Source organism: Rhipicephalus sanguineus, chromosome 5, assembly GCF_013339695.2.
Source record: "Rhipicephalus sanguineus isolate Rsan-2018 chromosome 5, BIME_Rsan_1.4, whole genome shotgun sequence".
Lineage (NCBI taxonomy): Eukaryota > Metazoa > Arthropoda > Arachnida > Ixodida > Ixodidae > Rhipicephalus > Rhipicephalus sanguineus.
In genome coordinates this window covers 180,521,976-180,545,473 of record NC_051180.1, presented here as the reverse complement: position 1 = coordinate 180,545,473, position 23,498 = coordinate 180,521,976, and the positions used below count along the sequence as shown (strand labels likewise).

At 44.3% G+C, this 23,498-nt stretch overlaps 2 protein-coding genes across 2 annotated transcripts in view; one reads left to right on the top strand and one right to left on the bottom strand.

Annotated features, from left to right (window-relative positions):
• Positions 1–13,600, bottom strand: part of LOC119394480 (3-hydroxyisobutyryl-CoA hydrolase, mitochondrial) — a 35,063-nt gene extending 21,463 nt beyond the window's left edge. Inside the window, exons 1-6 of the mRNA XM_037661782.2 lie at positions 13,309–13,600; positions 12,510–12,549; positions 11,512–11,649; positions 8,276–8,444; positions 5,643–5,695; positions 3,065–3,143 (exon numbers count right to left, since the gene is read on the bottom strand). Of these exons, the coding sequence (XP_037517710.1) occupies positions 3,065–3,143; positions 5,643–5,695; positions 8,276–8,444; positions 11,512–11,649; positions 12,510–12,549; positions 13,309–13,358 (529 nt within the window). The 5' untranslated portion in view covers positions 13,359–13,600. The remainder of the gene's footprint in view (positions 1–3,064; positions 3,144–5,642; positions 5,696–8,275; positions 8,445–11,511; positions 11,650–12,509; positions 12,550–13,308) is intronic.
• A 650-nt stretch (positions 13,601–14,250) lies between these two features.
• LOC119394479 (F-box/WD repeat-containing protein 8) overlaps positions 14,251–23,498 on the top strand; it is a 55,630-nt gene continuing 46,382 nt past the window's right edge. The window contains exons 1-2 of the mRNA XM_049415795.1: positions 14,251–14,878; positions 20,755–20,859. Of these exons, the coding sequence (XP_049271752.1) occupies positions 14,501–14,878; positions 20,755–20,859 (483 nt within the window). The 5' untranslated portion in view covers positions 14,251–14,500. The remainder of the gene's footprint in view (positions 14,879–20,754; positions 20,860–23,498) is intronic.

Here is a 23,498-nt window from a genome sequence, read left to right as displayed (position 1 = left end):
AATGACCACAAAACAACTCACGCAAACCAGAGTTCTGCCCTCACTTATCGTGCAAGCAACCATAACAGGTGAGAAAAAAGTAGCCGTTGCTCGTTCCAGGATATCAGGATTTCATTGGTTGCCGTGGTATGAACCCTACCTAAGAAGCTTGAGGCTGCATCCAACATGTTGCCACGACGGAGGCCAAATGAGTACTTTGTGATGACATGGTCACAATTTCATGCAACCTTAAAGCAGTACTAACAGAAGATTTTTTGTAAGCGACATAACTTACGAGATAGATTTGTGCGCACATATGCAAACATCACCTGCGAAATATCAACAGCTAGTGCAACCTATAACATATTTAAAATCAATTTTGACGTGCATGCCACGCAACTGAGTGCAAAACGGAACACCTTGCGAATTCGACATCAACTTGGTTGCAATGTAAGCGACCTACATCATGAGTCTGAGTTGGCTGCCATGCTCCTTGCGTGCGCTCTCTGCCACACATGTTCAAGTGGTGTGTGGCAAGTGTGTGACTGTTTTGTGTACTCACGTGGGCAGGTGTGTTTATAAACAAAACACTACGGGCTGACTCTCGGTGTTCTCTGAAACCAAGACTGTGACTGGGCACTAGGAAAATATCTCCAAAAAAATATAGTGTCACGTGCTTGAGCAAATTAAAATGAGGTTTCCTGCTGTAAGTGGTTCGTTAGCTACTTACTGCAACAGAATAACAAGATGTAGAGTTTTAGTGTCAGTAAATATATCGAGCAAAAACATGGTCATACTAAGCTGGAAACAGAAGATGAGTCCAAATCTACCGAATTAATTATGGCTAAATTAATGAGGTTTAAGTGCACTTAGTTAAATTGAAACTTGTGTTATACTGACGTTCATTATTTCAAGGCTTGACTGTATCTAAATGTAATGAAGATAACAAGCTTTCCGGGTGTACTAATAGAGCAACCCAGCAGTTACTTGATAACCACGCAGAACTGCCAGTACATGAGGATTCATTGGTAAAATGAGACACTTTTTCATTGCATCAAGCAATTCAATTTAGAACTCAGATGCAACACTTTCACTCTACTGCTCGACAGAGTGGAAGATCTCAATTCAAGCAATGTGAACCATCGCCAGTGAAATGAAGCTTAGTGCAGCACGTTACTTGAGCTGGACGACTGGACTGTCTCGTAAGAGGCATGCGGTGCGAGGAAGAATGACGATGATGAAGCACAGAGAACGATCGAAGAGGCATGTGCACACGCGACGAGAATTTCAGGGGCTCGAGGCGCATGACCCGAGCTGTGTTCATGAGAAAAACAACGATGAGCTGGCATCGTCTGCATGGATGTGGTCAAGGAAGGTGGTCTCGCCAGCATGGCACTGGCAATGGGAGCCGTGAGTGTCTGATTTCAGAGGCCATGACGTTGGCATTATGAGGTGCAGCTGTCAACCTCGAAGATGTTCAGGTGAGGCTCCTCAGAGGTGCTGCAGCCGCTGATGGTAGTCTAAGGTGCCTCAGCAGCAGTCCCCCTTCGAAGGCCGACCAGCAGCGTCACACAAGGCAATCTCAGGTAGGCCACGTCAGCTCTTTAAACTGGGCACCTACCATCACTGGGCCCAACTCTCCAGGCCTAGTGCCTCATTGGCAACATCGACCAGAACGCAAGGCAACCTCAAAGGTGACCGCACTGACTGTGACAAGGATGACATTCTCTTTGTAGGCATCAAGACCAGCAGCTTTGGACGCAACACAGTGGAGGACCGGACTTTGAAGAAAGTCAGCCAGCGAACAAGTAAGAATGTTCTATTGTATCTGCAACTGTGAGACAAAGGTTGCCGGGCTGAGGTTAGGGTTACATAGGGGTGTGTGAATATTCGAAATTTCAAATATTTTTCGAATAGTGTTTGCTATTCGATTCGATTCACACTGGAATTTTACTATTCAAACAATTCGAACTTCCCAAAGACAAGTACAGTCAACGTCCGATTGAAAGTGACCCCTTCAGATTTTCAAGATGCTTCACCTCATTACACTCTCGTATTGCTGCAAAGCTCCAAGGCACGGTTAACGTCCGATTGGAAGTGGTCCTTGGATTTTCAATATGCTTCACCTCATCACATTCCCGTATTGCGGCAAAGCTGCCTTTCAAGCTCTGCTACAGTCGCAAATTTGCAAATGTATTAACTCAAGAAAACGCTGGTTCCAACATGGAAAAGAAAGATGTGGCAGAGGCGGCAATTAATGCCGCCTCTGCCACATCAATTAATGCTGTTTTGGACCTGAAATTCGGGCAGGAAGTTCGAAAAATCGGAAGTCAAAGCTTTTTATCATCCAAAATTTCAGATGTTCTTATATATCAACGTCTACGAGGCAGATTTGGAACTCCGGACTTGAAGGGAGCACACCCTTGTCCACCACATCAGCTGGGCTTCCACAGAAGTTGAAAGAGGAGGAGAGGCTGAGGAAATGGCATCTTTGCCTATCACGTATAAAGTGTTGTTGACAACACTTTGGTTGCACCAAATCATGTACCTAAATAGAATTCGGCCTCTACATTGCCTCATTCTTGATAATACAACTATGAAACACCACCCCACCAGTGCTTCATCAACCTAGTGAAAAGAAACACTTTCATGTTGCTATCCCATAAGAATATGCTAAGGAATCCCTAACTTTTTTTTTCTGCAATTTCACTTCAAAGTATTTGAAAAATATTCTAGAAATATTTGAGAAATATTCGAAAAATATTCCATTCCATTCGCACTCACACTTCAATATTCGAATTCGCTTCGCACCCAAAATTTTGCTATTCACACAGTCAGAGGATTTATCGCTGGTTTTGGAATTTGTTGGTTTAAATAATGCATATTTATTAGGTATAGCAATATTCATATTGTACTGAGAGTTTTGTTTTGAATTTTTTTTAGTGTGATAGTCTTGTGCACTGTGCTGCCTTGTGTCACTCAATCCACCGTGTAAACATTAGTGCCCGCGAGATCAGTGACTTATAGAAGCTTGAAACTTTCACATGGATAACGGGCTAGTGCGAGTACAATGGCAACCACTCACCGATTGCGGTCTCGGGCATGGCGAACACCGTTCTCTCCGTTGCCACACGAAAGGTGCCATGAACTGAAAGTCCGACACCCTGCAGGATGACACGATGAGGCACGCACATGTCACGACGATGCTTACTAAAAAAACACTGCAAGATGGGAATTAAACACAACATAGTGTGAAACCTATAGTGTTGCTTGACCCTGCTCAGCATAAATCTTGGAGGACACATCAGCTTTGCCTTCAAGAGTAGAACGCAAGAGCGCAATATTGGCCCTGTTCGCATTGCCTTCTCAATCGCTAGCCTGGCTTTGCTTCTCGGTGGACACCGCAAGGAAGGAACCTCTGTGTGCGTAACATTGGCCATTTCAACTATCGTAGAATGCCTACTTCAAGTAAAATTGTGAAGTGCCCACTACACAATGATTCCTCCTTTTGTGAATGGGCGAAGTGTCCACTACATTAGTAAAAGCTGTTGGGCTAGTTGGCACATGCTCACGGACATCCACTACATGTCCGTAAGGCAACACGTGCAATTGCACAGATGCACACTTTGTTGATGCTGTTGATGCTCTCTTATTTAAAGATTCTTTTTAAATCCGTGAAGCATAAGCAGAGTTACGGTTACTTTAAGCACTTTCTCTCGTCTCAACAAGCACAGTGGAAGCTACACAGGGAGGGTTGGCAAGAGCAAGGAGCTACACATCAATGCATGCCATGGCCTTGAGCATTTCTAACAAGCACCGCACCAGCACGTGGCGGCACCTATACAGCAAAAGATGTACAACTTGTGCTAATGTCTGGCCGAGCTCCATAAGAAGCTGAGGAAAAGCAGCTTTGTCCAGCGTCAACTTGACTGAATGAAAGTGGCTAACTCAACATCACGCATTTTGAAGCAGTTTCAATTAACTAAACACAAAGCGATGTCTGCAGAGGTGTCTCTTAAGGAGCAAGTGTACACTGGCAAATGTAGCGGTGGCTTTGGAATCGACAATGTGCATCGATAAGTACCGTGCCAGACGAGTGACCGACTCGGGAACGCAATTTTTAAAATACTAACACAGATGCATTACAGCCTGTACTGCCTCGCATGAACGTAAGAGAAAACAAAACGTTAAAGTGATGACTCTCGGTTGATACCAAAAGCAGAAATTATATATATATCTTTTCAGTGCTTTCGAAGACGAAGATGAGCATATTTTTATTTATTAATGAACTATAGGAGTGCAAGTGACAACGTTTTCACTTAGCCGATGGCCGTGTCCATCCCTCCTGCAACATAGTCCGTACTTTCAACTACGTAGTTTGTCGAAAGGAGAGCGAGCGATCTTTGGTGGTTTTGAAATGAAATTGTGATTTTCCTGATGCATGCAGCGCTTTAATACCTTGCTCACAAGTTCACCAAAGCCCCGAGTACTGATCGGCAGCATTTTAAGACTGCATTAGAAAAGTATTGCAGGGCTCCTTTCGGGGTCAAGTAGTTGCAGGAAAACAACATGGCGACGACACATATCCCAGGCAATACAGTGAAACCAACAGACAGTGAAGCCAAGGACGGTGCAGGGGGACATTATTAGCCTGAAATTGCTCATGACTGCACTGGCTGTAAAATTACATGGGCACGATCAAAATGACATATTGCTTGTGACTGAACAACACAGGTGGAATGAATCAAGGGCTCATTTTCTTTGTTACACACCACCTAATAAAACCTGCAGACAATGAAGCCAGGGAACACATAGGCAACATTATTTGTAGTATTTTAACTGTAGCGTAGCAATTAAGATATAAATGCAAAGAAATTAAGTTGGACGAAAAGAAGAATAAAGAAGAACTTGGAGAATGCTCGAGCTTTGCCTTCAAGAGTAAAACGCGATAACAAAATCATACCCCGTTAGCATCGCATTCTCAATTGCAAGCCTGGCTTTACTTCTCGGTGGAGACCTAAACCATGTCACAAGGAAAGGAATGTCTGTGCACCTGTAGATTGGCCCTTTCAAACTATCCTAGAATGCCTACTGCAAGTGCAGCTGTGACGTGCTCACTATGACATAATTCTTCCTTTTGCAAGATGGCGAGGTACCTGCTACAGGTCCGTAAGGCAACACGCACACCTTCGCAGCTGCACACATTGTCGATGCTGTTGTTGATCATGATAATTAATTATGCCTCTGTGCTTCCTAACTTGATGGACCGTGAAATTAACCCCTTGCTGTGCAGCTTACATGTTTTCACGCCTGGTGTCATTCTACGCTTCCGCCACGCAATATTACAAGTGTGAATCACGCTACTTGTTCTACATAACATTCATATAGTGGTTTTTTTTTCCAAAGCAATTTCGAGCACGGGCGTGGCTCTGTGGTAGAACACCTGCTTGCAATGCATTAGTTCGGGATTCAATTCCGACTCGAACCGAAGATTCAAGCGGGAATCTATACTATGTGCATAAATAGAAGAGCAATGCTGAAAATTTGTCGCACAGCAAAGCTTACACTGGGGGTTGTTTGAAAGATGCAAAAATCCCACACACACTTTCTCACATACTACTGCAACTGTGAAAAGAAAGCAGACTACGTCTGTAGTGACTTACCCCACCCATAGTGACACCATCCACAAGAGCAACGTACGGGACAGTCAGACTAGCTGTAAAATGCAACAGAAAAGAACACAACTCAGGGTTAGTATAGGTTGTCTAAAAAAAATTCAAGCACTCTCAGGACTCCATCACAGATGCCGTAGACGCTTTAACTGTTCGGCTCATTGGTGAAACATCTTTTGGCTTTGAAGAGCGAAAACTTGACGATGTATCACATCGTCAAGCACCCTATCAGCGAAAAAACAACGCACTCATGGTTAGTTCACTTCTAGACGCAACACATTGCGATTAAATCTTATCTTTCTTGGCTTTATTTTTTTGCTTTTGGTCAGCACGTTTCTCAAGGGGCACACTGGTTCCAGTGCATGTGCAGTCGTTGTCAATGGGTTAAATTTCATTTCTATCTAACTCAGTTGCAAGTTGAGCATCCTTCCTGTCTGTCCTCGGTTTCCGTCGATGTGTTACATCGCTTTTGCTTTTCAAAGCCAAAACGAATCGATCAAAGATTTTTCAAGAGTGCAGAGCAGCATTCAATGCAGCAATTGTTTACAAAACCAACATTACTGAGTGCTGCATCTGAGTTCTGAGTTGCATTAATTTTTGAAGTGCTTAACCTTGGCGACGGTCCAATGACATCCACTTTAATGCACCGCTTGCTCGACAAAAAGAGACGAAAAATAAACACTTGGAGGATGCTTGAGCTTCGCCTTCAAATGTAGAATGTGATAGCGTAATTGGACCCATTTGTATTGCCCAACGTGGGGCGCCAGTTATGTGGAGATAAGTTTAGCACAAAGCTTATCCTACGAGGCGACCGGAAAGGGACGCGACGTTCTCCACTGCTGCAGCGAACAAAGACGCTATGGCCGGGTTCGTCGACTCTCCAGCACGGCGCAGAAAAGGCACTCGAGGCAGGATGTCAACAAACAACACGGGTTTATTAACCCAAGATGCAGCACAGTACGACAGTCACGGGCTTGCAGGCCGTAAAGGGAACTCCGCAAGACCAATCGAGTACGCTTGCCAGCGGCGCTACGACCATCACACAAAGGGCAGCAGTCGAGCGCACTGACGAGAAGCCGCCTGCCAGAGCAGCGCGTCAACCTCTTGTGCTAGCCTGAGAGCATCTCCCGCGGGCAAGCCCGCGCCAGACAGAAGCGAGCTCAAGGGGGAAGGGGGTCGTCACTGGCGGCCAATGAGGACAGGCGCAGCGCAGTGATGTAGGCTAGCGGGGTGGTGTGAGCATGTCGAGACGTGCGGACGCATGCCCGCGCGCCGGGAAGCCGACACATGGCTCACACCGGACAAAGAGGCCTGGCGCCGCCATCGTGGTTGCCATACTGCCGATTAACGGCGGTTCCCGGCGCTCAAGCCGCGCGGGGCCAACACACGCGCTAGCTGGGGAACGAGGTGCCAAAGGGGAGGGCGCGCTCGATTCCCACAACATGTTAACGAAATACATCTTCAATTCCTCGCACTATATATGTATAGGCTTTCCTTTGGAAACAGTTCCAAGCACTGGCATGGCTCTGAGGTAGAACACCTGAATGCCATGCAGAAGGTGTAGGTTTGATTCTGGCTCAAACCGCCAATTTTTAAATTTTGCACCAATCAGGTTTCTTTGCTCACCAACAACGCTGCCTACACCGATACCGAAACTTCTATTGCGAGGGGGTCTTTAACGTTATCACATTAAGAAAGAGGTGCAGGCAGTGCGAAGCCCTCACCAGATAAGCTGAGATGTAAGAAGTGGGAAAAGGCAGATTTATGGATGAGGAGGTGAAATGAACGTTAAGACAAGGTCCAGAGAAAAGCCGTGTAAACGGGGTACAGCAAGTGGCACCAGCGAGGCCAACAAGCAAAGACAGCAAGTGAGGCCAAGCACTGGCCTCACTCCCACTGGGGTTCTCCAATTCTGCACATGCATCTGTAGAGGCATTAGTAATGCAAAGCTATCAGTAAATGGACTATCGAAAGCATCAATAGTTATTCTGAAACTATCGATAGTACTACTATCGATTGTGCAATCAATAGTACCATTGGTAGTATTACTACCAATAATACTATTAATAGTGCTGGGAATAATTATGCCGTTGTTGACCGGTGATACTGCCAGAACATTCGCGATTGCCTATTATCAGTAATACTCAGTTCGTATTTGAGGAATATTTTGGTGAAATAGATAAATTATTTGCAGTAAAAATGATGAATAATGTCCATAAAAAATTTCATATTCAAAAGCAATCGGTTACATCCTACAATAATGCACTGAGTTCTTGTATTTATTTTGGGACGAAAAATGCCAAGTTATTATTTGATATTTTTATTTTGATATTTTGATATTCTGTGAAATCCATCCTCTTGGTAGTCTCATCAGAGGGTGCCGAGTGTATGTTTAAAATATTACAAGCAGCGTACTAGACCACGTTAAAAATTCGGCACTCACATTCCCCGCACATACACAATAAGACTTACAGCTAGAGAACATGAAAGGAACGTAATAGCAAATTATATGATATCTGACTAGACATTAAAAAACAACAAATATTTGAGCCAGCCTGCCTTGCCGGATAGTAAGGAAGTTGAGTGGACACTAGTAATTCACTGAAGAGCAATGCAGCACTCACCAATGAGGTTGTTCAATCGGTACTCTTCCCGGAAGAAGGCGTCCCGCAATTCGGACTCCTTGCCTTGCGTCAAGGCGATGGCTTTGACGTCACCGCCTGCGCAGAAGGCCTTGGAACCAGGTGCCGCTTTGATGATTACCATTTTCATCTCCGGATCTGTGTCCCATTTCTGCATTAAAAAAAAAAAAGACGTTACATGTGAATTTGTGAAGAGTTATGTGTTTCAAATTATTTCTGAGCAATTCCGCAAGGTGGCAGAACAGTTATTGAAGGCAAAACTAGCAACCACCCATTTGTAGTACAAAGCTACGAGGAAATCCTCACTGATTTATCAAAAAAAAAACCTTCTAAGTTGATAAAAAATTCGTCCTTGTCAAGAGGCTTGAAACCAGGACTAACGCCTACCTTGTTCTGGGCCAACCAGAACATTGCAGTTGGCAGTGCAAGGGAGTGTCATGGGCTTACGTGATTAGTACAAAAATATTGAAGTGAGCCTACATATTGGAGTAAAACATCTAGATTAGATATCTTCAAGAATCAAAACAATGGTTTCATGCATACACATCGATAAATTGCAAAGATCAAAGGTGGAGAACAGCTACAACAGAATGAAATAATAATGTAATAAAAATAGTTACGTATGAATTGCAATTCTGAACTACGAAATGTAAGTGCAATGCACTTTGTAATTATACGACGGTATGACAAGCATCATGACGAACATTTTCATTATGCCACATCTGTACACACAAACATAATAGTTGCTAGAATTCAGCATTGCAAACAGGAATGAAGTTTGACGTTTGGATTACAGGTACATGTATATGTATACAAAAATAAACTGTGACAATGAGATTAGGCGAAAGGAAGCGGTTAAAGCATCTTTTCTGAAGACGCGTACATCCCGAGTCATGAAAGCGGAACAGTCGTGAGCTGGGAATTGAGGCAATTGTGAAAACCACTCAATATAATTGTGTAGCAAACACGTACAACTGCACGCTGCTACCTTATGTTATTTAAAACATAATTTTGCCCATAAGGTTATAACTAGAATCTAGTGAAATACACAAACAAATAAAAGGAAACATTTCAAGCAATATATTACAAGGTCATGTAGAGAATCTTTAAAAACATCTATTCAACCTGGATCAAAAAAGCAACCTTTCTTACTGAAATGATGGATGGATCTGCTCAACTGTGCAATTTGAACTGAACACGAGTAAGTATAGCATATTTCTATTATTCGATGGCATGAGATTTATTTTCTGACAACATGGAGTAACATTACTAAATGCACACACATAAAAACAAAATTTTGGTATTTTAAGCACCAAAATCATGATTATGAGGCATGCCGTAGTCTGAGACTGTGGATTAATTTTGATCGCCTGGAGTTCTGTAACTTGCATTTAAAACTGATAGGAGTATACATAATACATACCAACAGCTTTATAAGAAAGGTAGCAGGGCATTCCTAGAGCAAGCAGCCCTTTCTTTGTATATGTTCAAATGAATTGCTCCATCATGAAGGTTACCCTAGATCCACCCCTGTCCCACAAAACAGGCAAATTCATTCTAAAATTCTTCGCTACATTGGTGCTCGTCAAACCACGTTGTCCCTTTTGCTGCAGAAGTGACTCCGTATCAATCATTCTAACAGTGTTCGGCTGCGTTTAAGTGACCTATATGTTAATCTTGGCTGTAGCAGAAAGAATTAATTCCTGCAAACTCGTGTCAAACAGCAGAGAAAGCTAGTCACAGCAAAACCATGTCAGGTGCTCCATTTCTATCTCACCCAAAACTGCAAAAATATTCCTCTGAGGTTCAATGCCACAAATGTACGCAGCAGAAGAAATAAATGCAATGTGGGTGCACATTTGAAAGGGTCAACCAAACATTGCTTAGCATTTGCCAAGCAATGTTAATTTTTACGAGTTAACCCCCCCCCCTTTTTTTAAAATGTCATTCAGCTGCCACACCTTGACTCACATAAGAACAGACATTTTGCTGTGTGACAGACAAATATTTATCAATCATGCATAACAGCAGAGCCAGGTATTCCGGTGTAACTCGTAAAATAAATAAATAAAGTAGACTCTCGTTAAACGGAACCTGAAGGGACCAATAAAATATGTTCCATTTAACAGGAGTTCCATTTACCGAGAGGTGAACAGGGTTGCATTATTCAGGTATGAAGCCAATCACAGTAGGAGCAGTTGTTCCATTTAAGCAGCAATTGTGTTTAAGAGATTTCCGTTTGCCGAGAGTCTAGTGTAAATAAATCAACACAAGCATCACCCATGTCGCTTATGGCTAAATTTACATGCAGCAGCTATACCAATCAAAGGAGCAGAGCCTTGCATCACAACTCAACTGCTTCCTGGCCTTTTAAAGCTAATTCATAGAATCGAGTATTTCAGTGAACTGCACTGCCCTGGAGCTTGTCTGGCTATTAATATTTCTACTCAAGCTCGGAGCATATGGACCTTCATTTACTACAAAATTATGAGAGAATTTACTTCAAAATCATAGCCCTTCTTTCAGCTTATTTATCTAATGAACAAGCCCTTCATGTGGAAGGAAAAACACCTAACCACACTACCTTTGCCAGCATTCTGTTTTTCTTTCCGTAATAGGAGTTTATTTCCTCAGCAGGCTATGCATCATCCAATTATCAATTCCATGCAGTGCAGTTAACTTTTCACTGTGACTACATAACTAATTCATTATTTATGAGCGGGACATAGTTTGTAAAAGAAGCTGCAGTGGCAGAGCAAATCTTGTCCTATGTATTGTACAAAATTTTTTTATCACTTACATAAGCATCGTTCTGGCTAAAGAGGCATCTTTAGGCACAGTCAATTAGCTTTACAGAGCCTGAAATATTGTTTGTATGTTCAGTTTCGTACCTGAAAAACATTGGGACACAACGGGAAACCGAAAGCAGAATTTTTAGCGTGCTGGAGTGAAGATTTCGTGACCAACAACTCAGCGAAGGAAACTAAGTGTTAATTAATATAGTTACACCTATTATTTCTAATTCAAGTTATATTTGATTGTTTCTGGTGCAACTGAACCCTTCAATACTACAAATAAAGGTGACCAAGTTACTCAAATTTTCTATGATGTAAAATCGTGTTCTTTTAATTGAAACAAAGTTGCGGCGATACAAAAACGTTTGTAGTAGTTCCACACATCCAATAAAAGAAACTGCCGAGGAAAAAAAAAGCGTTCACCTTGAGGACGGGATAGATCTGGCGAACCATTTCGAGAGAAAGTGCATTGAGTGCCTTTGGCCTGTTCAAGGTGATGACACCTTTGTTGCCAACCTTCTCCAACAACACATCGCTGGACTCTGTTGTCGACATTGCTCTCTGTAAAGCCAGGTACACGAGTTATTAAGGTATCATGCAACAGTTTACAGTCGTTAACTTCATGAAAGGGAACAGCATGGCAGGTAGCCTTAAACTCCACCTGCGGCACAGCACCGCTGCAATATGTGAAACGAGAAAGGCCATTTCTTCAATTGCCTCTACCCCTTTCTGAACTCTTCCTTCATTCTGCATGATTAAGCTGCACACAAGTGGAGGCAAAACAGCAGAATACGACAAGACGATCACACTGCCTGCAATGCATACCGTTTGCTCTTTCGAAGCTACGTCAAACACGTTCATACAAATTCAAAGTTCTGCTTCGTGGGCATGCCACAAGAAAGACTACGATAAAGCAAGCATCTGGTAAGACAGTGAGGAAAGAAGGCAGTTGTGTGCACCTCCCTTTTTGGTTTCACGTCTCACTGCAGTGCCGCACGACCTGTGGTCGGCGAGGCTATTCGCCACATTCTCACGTGCCTCCTTCCCTAAAGATGACCACTGTACAATAAGTGATAAGTGTAGATTGCACATGTATGCATCATTTCGCACCATGTTTGTTTCTTGTTGATAACACACACCTGATGAAGACATTATACATTACCATTACCTGAAATACAACATCACTGAGCTCTAACTCACTTTGCAAACAATATTCTTGCAATTAGGTGCATGTCAGTCTTACAGTGTGTTGCTATAAATGCAGTTTCAATTATTAACGTTACAGGCTACTCATAATTATCTCAACAATCATGCATATTTGAATAACGTGTATATTTCGTCACAGTCAAGATAACTTGTTAAAAAACCGTTCACTGCTTCTCTCACGAACAAACACAGCAATCAGCTAAAGTTGCACATACCACAAGCTGTGTCTGTAAACTCACTGGCCCCCTCAGGCATCTGAAACAAATACAAGAATTGTATTTTTTTTTTCCCTGCTCCGCACGTGACTACTGTGAGGCTACTGCAATTAATCAGGCGCTAAAACCTGTACAAATGCTCAAAATAATCTCGCGACTCGTCGCCGAAAGTACGACGTAAACATAAAAAAATAAAGAAATAATATACTGCAATGGAGTTCACAACGTGCCGGCTACACAGCCGATAAAAACTATGCATACGCAGCACTGTATTCACCAGGTATCGTATTCCACGAGCGCTCTGCACTTCAGCCGACCTTTCCCTAGACACCACACCATTGCATTAAGGACGAAGGTTTTATTAAGGAGGCTGTCGCTACTTACGCATCGTAATGTTTGCCTCGCTTAAAAATGAAACGCACGCAGTTGCACCAGATGTTCATATATCGGGCGAGGATAGACGCGCCAAAACTTGGGCGCACGCCGCAGAGGTCAGTTGCAGTCTTTCATAGGACAAAGCTTTCCGGTATTAATACGTCTCTGTAATTTATAGGGAAAATGTACCTTCACTTGGCCAATGATGGCGCAGTTGTTGCAGTTTTTCGCCACGCCTCGAAGGCCTACACTGGAAGGTGTCATGAAAGTCGTCGCTCACGCTGCCCGAAAGGCCGATGCTGAGTTATGCACGCGAAACCAACTTTCCGCGAGCACGCCCAATCACGCGGGTCGTTGACACGGCTCCGTCCTTAAACAGCAGCTTCGTAGCGACCGCAGGAAAGTGAATGCAGCGGTTGTTTACCTTTTAGCGAAACCCAAAACAGTCGTCCGCATCACCTTCGGGATCGTCATCTTGCGAGTCTCCACCGAGAGCTCTCCCTCGAATTTTTTTTTCCTTCCCGGGTCGCCGGAGCTTTCGCAGGCCTTCAAAGTCCGGCACAAACAGTCGCGTCCGCTTCTCTTTCGCGCACCTAGCTTCCTATTGCCTTCAGCCAGCGACAATCACGCCCATATGAGTTTTATTTACAAATAAAACCACATACAAACTGCACAACCTTTTCGGCACCACAAGCCCAGTCAATGCCTCCTTGACTAGATGCCCGCCGCGTGGTCCGGTAACCCGGTTCCGCACCCTCTCCCTCTTTTTTTCTCCGCGGTCAGGCCACGAGCGCCCCCTATAGCGCACGCGCGCAACGGATGCAACGGGTTTTTCTTCCTGCGGCACTTAAAACGCCTGTTCTGTGTTAAAAGAGAATAGCAACACCTTACTTACTTACTTACTTCTACTTACGTACTAACAAAGGTCACGTGCTGCTGCCTCCGAGATTGCCATCACGTCTGTTACAGTCTCGAAGGTGTAAGCGTATTTCCGCTGCCGCCGGAAGTCGGTCAGGCTACGAGCGCTGCCTCACGGATTTTGTGGTGAACTAAGGGAACCGCCGCCGCAATGGGAAAGCGAGCGACGCGGCGGGCATCTAGTCAAGGAGGCATTGGCCCAGTTTAACTTGTCGGACACTGCTAGCGAGGCTATTCCACACGATGCAGTTTCGGATTAGGAAATTGTTAACTTTTCTTTACCTTTGGCACGCATCATTCTTTAAACAGAAATAATTTTGCTCAGAAGGCTGCTTCCACGAGCTCTGTATTTTCAAGCGCGTGAACAACTAGCGCAGTACAGTCCTTTGGGACTGTGCTTAGCGCATTTTCGCAAGAACGTCGTACACAGTGATGGGACGTCTAGCAATGGCGCCTTTTGCAGACCGCTCATTAGCCCCTGCAGAGAAAATGTGCATACATTACTTATTGTGGCAATAGCCTAGCGGTTGTTGGCACAGTTCGCTGCTGTAGCGAGTAACCTTGTAGCGGAAGCCGCACGTTTAATGTGACGAGTGCTTGTGCATTGAGAGCAAAGAGAAATTAAACTGCACATAGCGATCAGCGACATGCTTGCCGAAGTCATGTTTTAATGTAGGAGACGACGTTGGCATCAGACAATGTCCGAGCTCGACAGCTTCAGGTCGCAGTGGTTGCGAGAACTGAAAGTAGATGCGGCTAAGCCGGTTGGACCCGTCGATGATGCTCGCCCCGAAGATCGCCTTGTTGTCGGATTTGCTTGTGACGCACAGGGTCTCAAGCGGGCCGTCAAGCGGCGATTCGTCAAGCTCGAGCCTAACACGCTGTGCCAGGAGCAGCCTAGAGCCTTTGACATTGCGGACCGCTTGCTGCAGGGCGAAATCCTAACTAACGATGATTTGTTCGGGAAGCGCGAAGAAAAGAAGCGCCACTTAGGCTGCCGTACTAAGCCACTGGAGTGTCCAGAAGTCGCACCTGCACAGGATTCGTCTTTGGTGGACACCCTGATCAATGATCTGGTGATTACATTTTTGGCAGATCTGTAGAAACCCGTTGACACGTTCCCGTTTCGTACGTTTTACCGGTGCCAACGTTCGCGATGTCGTTATCAAGCAAGACTGCGTGATGTTTTAGTGAACTCGGATTGTACGTTTTCCCGGATAACACGTTTTGCTCGCGTTTTTCTTTTTTTTTTTTACAAATATAAGAACGCGGTTCTATTGTATACACGTCATTCACATACTGGAGTCTATATTCTACAGTATGCCAAATTCAGTTTAGATAATCATTGCTACAGATAATTTTCAAGAACATTTGACTTTTATAAGAATGTAGGTTTGACTGTCATGCTCTGTCATCACATTTGCTGATGATGATCCCCTTGGTGTCCCCCTCTACAAATAGTCATCTAACCTGCTTGTTAGCCGCTGCGGTGTTCTAGTGGTTATGGTGCTCAACTGCTGACCCAAAGGTCGCGGGATCGAATCGGCCGCATTTTCAGTGGAGGCGAAAATGCTTGTGACCTGTGTACTTAGATTTAGGTGCACGTTAAAGAACCCCAAGTGGTCGAACTTGCTGGAGCCCTCCGCTACGGCATCCCTCATAATCATATCGTGGTTTTGGGATGTTAAACCCCAACAATTATTATATTATTATTATTAGCCTGCTTGTTCCAGTGATGCTTTAGTACACCTATCGCCCCCTAGCATTTTACATTTCCCTCCTTAAACTCTTCATTAAGACCTCTTCTGTGTTTTGCTTTTATCTATGCCTTCGACGACCCTGTCTCTGTTGATCACTTCCCTGCTTCTTTTCCACTAATAATCTTTATCTCAACCTCATACCTGTTAATGCTTCCATTCACTTTATGGAATGTGGACGATTCTTGTGGGGCAAATGTCTTGAATTCTGTTACAGTGTGCTGAGCAGCCACTTAGCTTTTGTTGCAACTGGCATATGCTTGTTCTGTTGCACTTACTCTGGTATGTTTTTGACCTCAGGCTGGGACCTGAAAGCAAAGCACTGCTCTTGATATCGTACACTCCCCATTTCTTTCTTGCTCTATGAATTTCGACAGTCCTTTTTTGTTTCTGTCACTTTGCATCTCTCACTTCATACATTATGACTCCAGGCTGTCTTCAGTTACACTGTAGTATTTGGTTGCCAGTTTTGTTGGCCTACCGTAAAGTACCGCAGAAGTGTCCACCCCACTTTTGCTGAGAATTGCGTTAATCTAGATATGGGTGTTTGTCCGTTTAAAGCAACAAAACCAAGGTGGCGGCCAAAGAAAAGTTTCAAGGCAGTGCTGAGGTGGCAGTGGAATCGAAAAAAGCATGTTTATGTTGAAATAGTAAATTATGGGATGCACTAATGCCTGCTCGTCGTCACTGAACCGAGCAAATGACTCATCCAACTATGCAAACGGTGTTTTCCAACTCTTCATTGAAGACGGGCCTGTCATCCATGTGCTCGCACTTCATAGTTCATAGTCACTTGCTATAGTTGAGGTGCTTTAGGGCGTCCTACTTGCGGATTCTTTTTCTATGTTGAAATGCGGAGAGGTGCAGCTCACATTCTTTCTCAACGCACACTGCCACTCAACAGCTTCGATCTTCCTGACGAAGGTGTAGGAATGCATCGTGCAGCTAGCAGCTTGTCCCTAGCAGTCTCGTAACAGCAGCAATGTGGTGAATACTTGAGCTGATGCTGGCACTTTGGAGTGGTGGGCGCGTAACGTATAATCTTCAGGATTTTAAATTTCGGAAATGTTAATACTGGGCGTTTGTGCGAAACTGGGCACTTCCGTAGTGCTTTACAGTATTATTGCACTGTGTGGCAGCATAATTGAGGTACAGATATTTGCGTATTTCGGCTGCCCAGTTTTTTAGTTCGCATTCCTGAGAATTCAAAACTAATTCTCTAGCTTCAAAAGAGGTCCTGTGCTGCCTCATTCGCGGAAGCTCAACAAGCTCGGTTGTGTGGCATCATGAGAAGCAGCACCCAAACATTTGGAATGAGAAAAGGATGCGACACTTCAGTGGACTCGCATCTATGTTTATTTGGGAAAAGAAATTCATATAAGCATATAAAATTGTGAGGTGCGTGATGGCTCATTTAAATATTTGCTATGTCGGGGCGATTTATTTACTTCCTTTGATGATTTTTATGTTGGCCGAAGCGGTTGTTGCTATGATGAAAGGTTTAAGAGCATGCGTGTAATATCAAAACAAGAGAGATTTGGCTAATCTCTCATGCTGTTGTGTCAGCTGGGTGTGACTGTGAAGCAGTGTAGCAACACACCAGGCCCTCGCTTATTGTGCAGGATAAAGTATTTGCATGCCTGGGAAGAAGCTGCCACTGAACTGTGCAGCTGCGATGTCCTAAGAGCACAGTGATCAAATCTTTTTGGTTTGATGGCGGAGATTATCACGACATAATTATTGCTGCTTGAAAGTTTTCTTGGCACGCAAAATTTGTGCACTTTGACGCGCACCTCGTGATTTTTTGTTCCTGTGTTCCTCTCTCTTTTGTTTTCTTCGTGATTAAATGTGGTTGCGAGTTCGGTGAAGTTTCGCCCTCATTCCATACGTTTGTCAGAGGCTTTTTAGGATGCAATCATTTTGTGGATTTATTATAGGTAGGGGTGTGCGAATATTCGAAATTTCGAATATTTTTCGAATAGTGTTTGCTATTCGATTCGATTCGCACTTGAATTTTACTATTCGAACTTCCCAAAGACAAATACAGTCAACATTTGATTGAAAATGACCCCTTCAGATTTTCGATATGCATCACCTCATCACACCTCCGTGCTGCGGCAAAGCTGCCTTTCAAGCTCCGTTACGGTCGAACTTGGTCAAGACACAGTCAACGTCCGATTGGAAGTGGTCCCTAGATATTCAATATGCTTTACGTCATCACACCCCCGTATTGCGGCAAAGCTGCCTTTCAAGCTCCGCTACGGTTGAAAATGTATTAACTCAAGAAAAGGCTGGTTCCAACATGGGGCTCAATGCTGTTTTGGACCTGAAATTTGGGCAGGAAGTCCGAAAAATCGGACGCCAAGACTTTTTAGCATCAAAAATTTCAGATGTTGTTATATATCGACGTCTACGAGGCAGATTTGGAACTCCAGACTTGAAGGGAGCACACCCTTGTCCGCCACATCAGTTGGATTTCCACAGAAGTTGAAAGAGGAGGAGAGGCTGAGGAAATGGCATATTTGCCTATCACGTGTAAAGTGTTGTCGGCATCACTTTGGTTGCACCAAACCATGTACATAAATACATTTCGGCCTCTACATTGCCTCATTCTTGATAAGACAACTATGAAACACCACCCCGCCAGCGCTTCATCAACGTAGCGAAAAGAAACACTTTCATGTTACCGCATAAGAATATGTTTAGGAATCCTCTCCAACTTTTTTTTCTGCAATTTCGCTTCGAAGTATTTGAGAAACATTCTAGAAATATTCAAGAAATATTCGATTCGCACTCACACTTTAATATTCGAATTCGCTTTGCACCCAAAATTTTGCCATTCGCACAGCTCTAATTATAGGCTATCATTGTAGGCTGTCATTGTGAGTTGACCCATCGGCATTTAGTTAACTTCCGCCCTGAACTAGAGTAGAATCTCTTTAAATGGAACCTCAGGGGACTGGCAAAATGAGTTTCGACAAAGGGGTGTTCCATTTACTGAGAAATAGGAGCAAGAGTACAGAGTTATTTGTCGTGCGCTCCCTTACCACTCTTAGATATGTTAAGCATAAAGGATAGAACACATTGGCTAGTTTGTGCTGCAGTATGGGATGTGGTTAAGGCTATTGGATAGACTAGGCTTCGCTAGTATCAGTATCAAGGAGATGCTGCGAACCATTTGTAAAAGCACGTTGCTCTCATTGGTCCAATTGGCAGCTGAGTAACACACAGTAGTGGAGGGAAATTTTCTGTCGGTGTTTAATTGTTAAAGATTGTATTCGGGGTGAAAAGCAGGGCTCTAAGGTTGCATTACAGGTTATCCCTCAATTTCTAAATATCCTTCAGATCTTACTCCAGAGATCTATTACAGACTGCTGCAAAAAACATAGTGCTGATTGATGAAACCTTTTTCTGTGCTGCCCAAATATACAACCAACCAATTAAGAGACCATAGTTTTGTTTAGGTGATATCCGTTCAGTCCTACAGTGCTGGGGCTGTGCTGCAGTGTGGAATTTGCAAACATTTGCATTGGCACCATAGCCGTGTTCAAGTTTTTTACGCCACCTAATCTGTTGTAGCTCAAAGTTCTTTGAGTTTCGCCGTTGCCGCGTTCCACTTTATTCTCACGTTATCTTGGCAGATGTTTCTGTAGGCACACGGGCATATTTATATTGCTTATATGTATGTCTTGCTATTTCAGTTGATGTTGCATCATTGTGATGGCCAGCGCAAACAAGACTCGGGACTAGAAGAAAGTGCACCATTTGAAATTAGAACAAAAAAGAGGGGCTGTTGCAGCAGCTTTGCTCTCAGATATGCGAAAAAAGGCCCCTTTATCCATTCCGTCTCGCACCACTTGAAAGAGATAGTCATTACGACGTTATTGTCGTCTTTTGTTTTGGTAAGAAGCTGGGAAGTGCGTGCACAAGCGTTGACAGAAGGGTGTGGGAATGGCGGGTAGCTACTGGTGGAGAAAAGTGCTCTGTAAAGCACTCTACACGACTCACTGACTGGGCCAGCACCGTTGTTTACACCATCAATTTGTTGTGCGTTGGTACGTATATTGGTCAGACAGGGCAGTGTCTGCCTATGCTAGCTCTCTGTAAGGTGCACCTTCATCGTGCCTTCCCCTCCATTGCCGGCAGAGCGGCTACAGACCTGAGCTAGACACAACTGTTGTGGTGGTGAGGCACAGACACCAGCACACCCAAGAAATTGTGGAAGCGTTTGAAGTAACAAAAAGCAAAGACAAGTGTGTGAGCCATCCATCGATTGCTCTCACCGATATTGAAGTGTTGTTCTTGTAACATGCGTGATTGTAAGGCATAGGATTTTTTGTTGTTTCTTGGAATTTTTCGGTTGTTGTTGTGCATTGTGTCCTTTCATGTTTAAATATTTCATGCTTTTTCACTAAACTGTCAGTTGTTAGACAGCGCTTGTGCTGTGTACTTTCTTCTAGTCCTGAGTCTCGCCTAATTTGCTCGTTACTTGTCATATGTCATTACTTGTCTCATATGATAATAATCCCCACTTTTTCTCATTTTAATCACAATTAAAATACAGTACTCCTGTGGGCATGCACCACAGGCAGTCAGAAAAGACAAAAAAAAAAAAAACATGGGCAAACTGTGTTTTCACTACTCATTTAATTAGCTGCTGATTGTACACTCAGTCTCTCTCAATGTTAGCACTGATGTATACAGTCGAAATGTATGTTTCTGAAGTAGACTGAAATAATTCATAAAATATGCTCAATAGTATCCCTATCAGTGTACTTCTTTGAACTTTCAGCCACTGAATGTTTGCTTTTGTGGTAATCTTGTCATTGTCGTGCAAACCTAAGTGATCATCTTGGCATTTAATGTCATTAACTTTGGCTTATCCTAGAATATAAAGGCATTAGCGTCACATAAGTGCAACTGCTATGAGATATGCGTATTGATCTTGTTCACCTGGATTTCTGAAGTTCTGGTTGTAGTGGTGCTGTGCTATTCTGTGCCCAAAGACTTTGCCTTTTGATTATGCTGGAAAAGTCCACTGCCAGTAGACTTGAAATTTTCTAGTCTTATGAGAGCGTAACTTAAAGGTCTTCCTTGTGGCAGTTGTACAAAGTCTTATTTTGCTGAGGCCAGCTGTTCTCATTGAACCTTGTAGGGTTTCAAAACACATTAATGTTTTTTCTCTGTCTTTTCAGGATGAAATTAATGAAATTCCATTCTTTGATAGCTACATTCCTTCTGAAGTGGCTGTCAACATCTTTAAGCACCTCGACGTTGTTGATCTCTGCAGATGCGCTCAGGTGAGACTTTCAATGTGTGATTGTGCTGTTTGCACGAAGAACATTTTGTCTTGCATTTAATGCTTTAGGCAACTAATGTACTAAATGCCTAAGCTGTATAACATAGAGAGACATACCATTTAACAGAAAGGCCACTGAATGATTTCAGGAGTGTGTATTTTTTCCCGAGTCATGCCAGGCAAGGAACAGTGAGAATGATCACGAAGAGAGAGAGAGAGAGAAAACTTTTATTTGTGAAGGCCTCAAGGATTATCCTCGTTGGGTGGAGCCCTTAGTTCAGGGCCCCATTGGCTCGCGCCACACAACGTGCCCGCTGGATCAGCCGACGCTGCTCCTGCGGCTCTGAGCTGGTCAGCGCAGTCTCCCAAGAGGATTGTGAGGGTGAAGGAATAGGGCGGCAGCCCGGTGGTTGTGGACATTCCCAGGTGCAGTGATACACCGTGGGCTTCGCTCCACAATAGGGACAGTATGAGGGATATTGTGTGGGGTGGGAGAGATGAAGGATGTAAAGGCAGGGGAATGAATTAGTCTGAAGCTGCCGCCAGGCAACAGCGTCTTCTCGGTTGAGTGATTTGTGTGGTGGTGGGAAGTACATGCGGGTTTGTCGGTAGTGTCGTAGCGTTTCAGTGTAGTTGAGTGGTGCTGTTGGTGCATCGTTTGGGTTGGACAGCTCTTCCGATGGCGCCCGGTTTGTGAGCTCTCGAGCTACCGCATTAGCGCGTTCATTGCCATGGAGAGAGGCGTGTCCAGGTGTCCAGACGATGCGCACCCTGTGTAACAAAGTGGGGTGTATTGATGTCAGGATACGGTGTGTGTAGGGTGTGACCATTCCTTTCGCTATGTTCCGACAGGCAGTTTGTGAATCGGTAACCATGGTAATTGGTTCGTCCGGTGCTGGTAATTGTGAAGCGTGTATAATAGCCAGGGCGATAGCAGCCTCCTCTGCCGTGCCGCTGTCCAGGGTTTTAAGCGTAGCCGATACCGTTACAGAATCGGTGTTGTCCACTACGACCAGACACATGGCCCGTTTTTGTGGATATCGGGCCACATCAGTGTAAAGGACTGGTGCGTTAGATGTGCCGTCACCTACGATTCGCATTAGAGCTTTTACTCTTGCTCGTCTCCGGCCTTTATGTCGATCAGGGTGCATATTGCGGGGTATGGGGGCTACTTGAATTTTCCTCCTGATATCAAGTGAAAGATGTTTGGGCTCTTGTTGCGGTTTGTTTGGCACGCTGTATCCCAACCGAGAGAGAATGAGACAACCCTGTCTTGTCCGCTGCAGACGTTCAATTTGGCTGTTAAAATGTGCTTCAATTAGTTCACGTATGGTGTTGTGAACCCCAAGTCGTAGAAGGAGCTGTGTGGACGCGTGATTGGGCAGTCCCAGAGCAGCCTTTAGTGCCGTGCGGAGAAGAGCGTCCATCTGGCTTGTCTCGGTTTGAGTAAGGTTGTGGTAGGGGAGGTGGTAGGTCAATCTGCTTATGATGAGGGCTTGCACCAATCGGAGAGTATCTTTTTCGAGAAGTCCATGTCGGTGGTTGGTAATGCGTTTAATCATATGAGTCACTTGGGCGATTTGTTTGCGCAGTAGTTGGAGGGTATATGTGGCCTTGCCGTTGTGTTGTATATGAAGTCCTAATATGCGGAGTCTATCTACGCTTGGAATAAGGTTTCCATTCAGATACACGATAACGTCTGGTGATATGTTGGTTTTTTTCCGGCGTTTAAACACCAGCAGTAGTTCCGACTTCTCAGCTGCGCAAGTGAGTCCTCCGGCTAAGGCATACCCTTGAACCACATTGACAGCGTCCTGTAGTGCGTCTTGAATGGCGCCGTCTGACCCTTTGCTTACCCAGATTGTGACGTCATCGGCGTAGAGCGCATGCTGCACATTTGGAATTTTGTCTAGGAGTGGTGGTAGTTTTGCCATGGCCACGTTGAACAGGGTAGGTGATAAAACTGAACCTTGCGGAGTGCCTCTGCCGGAAAGCCTTATAGTGCCCGACCGAAGTTCCCCAAGGCCAATGGTTGCCGTGCGGTCAGATAAAAACACTCGTACATAATCGTAGGTGCGTTTGCCACATCGGGAGGAGGCAAGGTTGTTTAAAGTGAGGTCATGTGAGACATTATCAAATGCCCCCTTAAGGTCCAAGGCCAAAATTGCTCTAGTTTGAGCCACACTTGGGCCATCCACGACATCTTCCTTAAGTTGTAGCAGTACATCCTGTGTCGACAAATTAGCGCGGTAACCGAATAGGGTGGTAGGAAAGAAGTTGGTCGCCTCGAGGTAATCTTGCAGGCGCAGTAGAACAACGTGTTCGAAGAGTTTTCCGACGCACGATGTCAGAGATATGGGTCTCAGATTTTGAAGGGACAAAGGTTTGCCAGGTTTTGGAATTAATGTGATATCGGCGTGCCGCCATTCCTGAGGAAGTGTTCCGTCTTTCCAATGTTTATTGTAGAAGTCAGTGAGTTGATGGATGGCCTTATCATCGAGGTTGCGTAGTAGTGCATAATGAATGCCGTCTGCTCCCGGTGTCGTGTTTCGTCTTATGCCTAGCAGGGCTGCCCTTACTTCTGCCTCTGTGATGTCTGCATCCAGGTCCGTTTCTTCCTTGTGTGGATAGTCTTTGTAC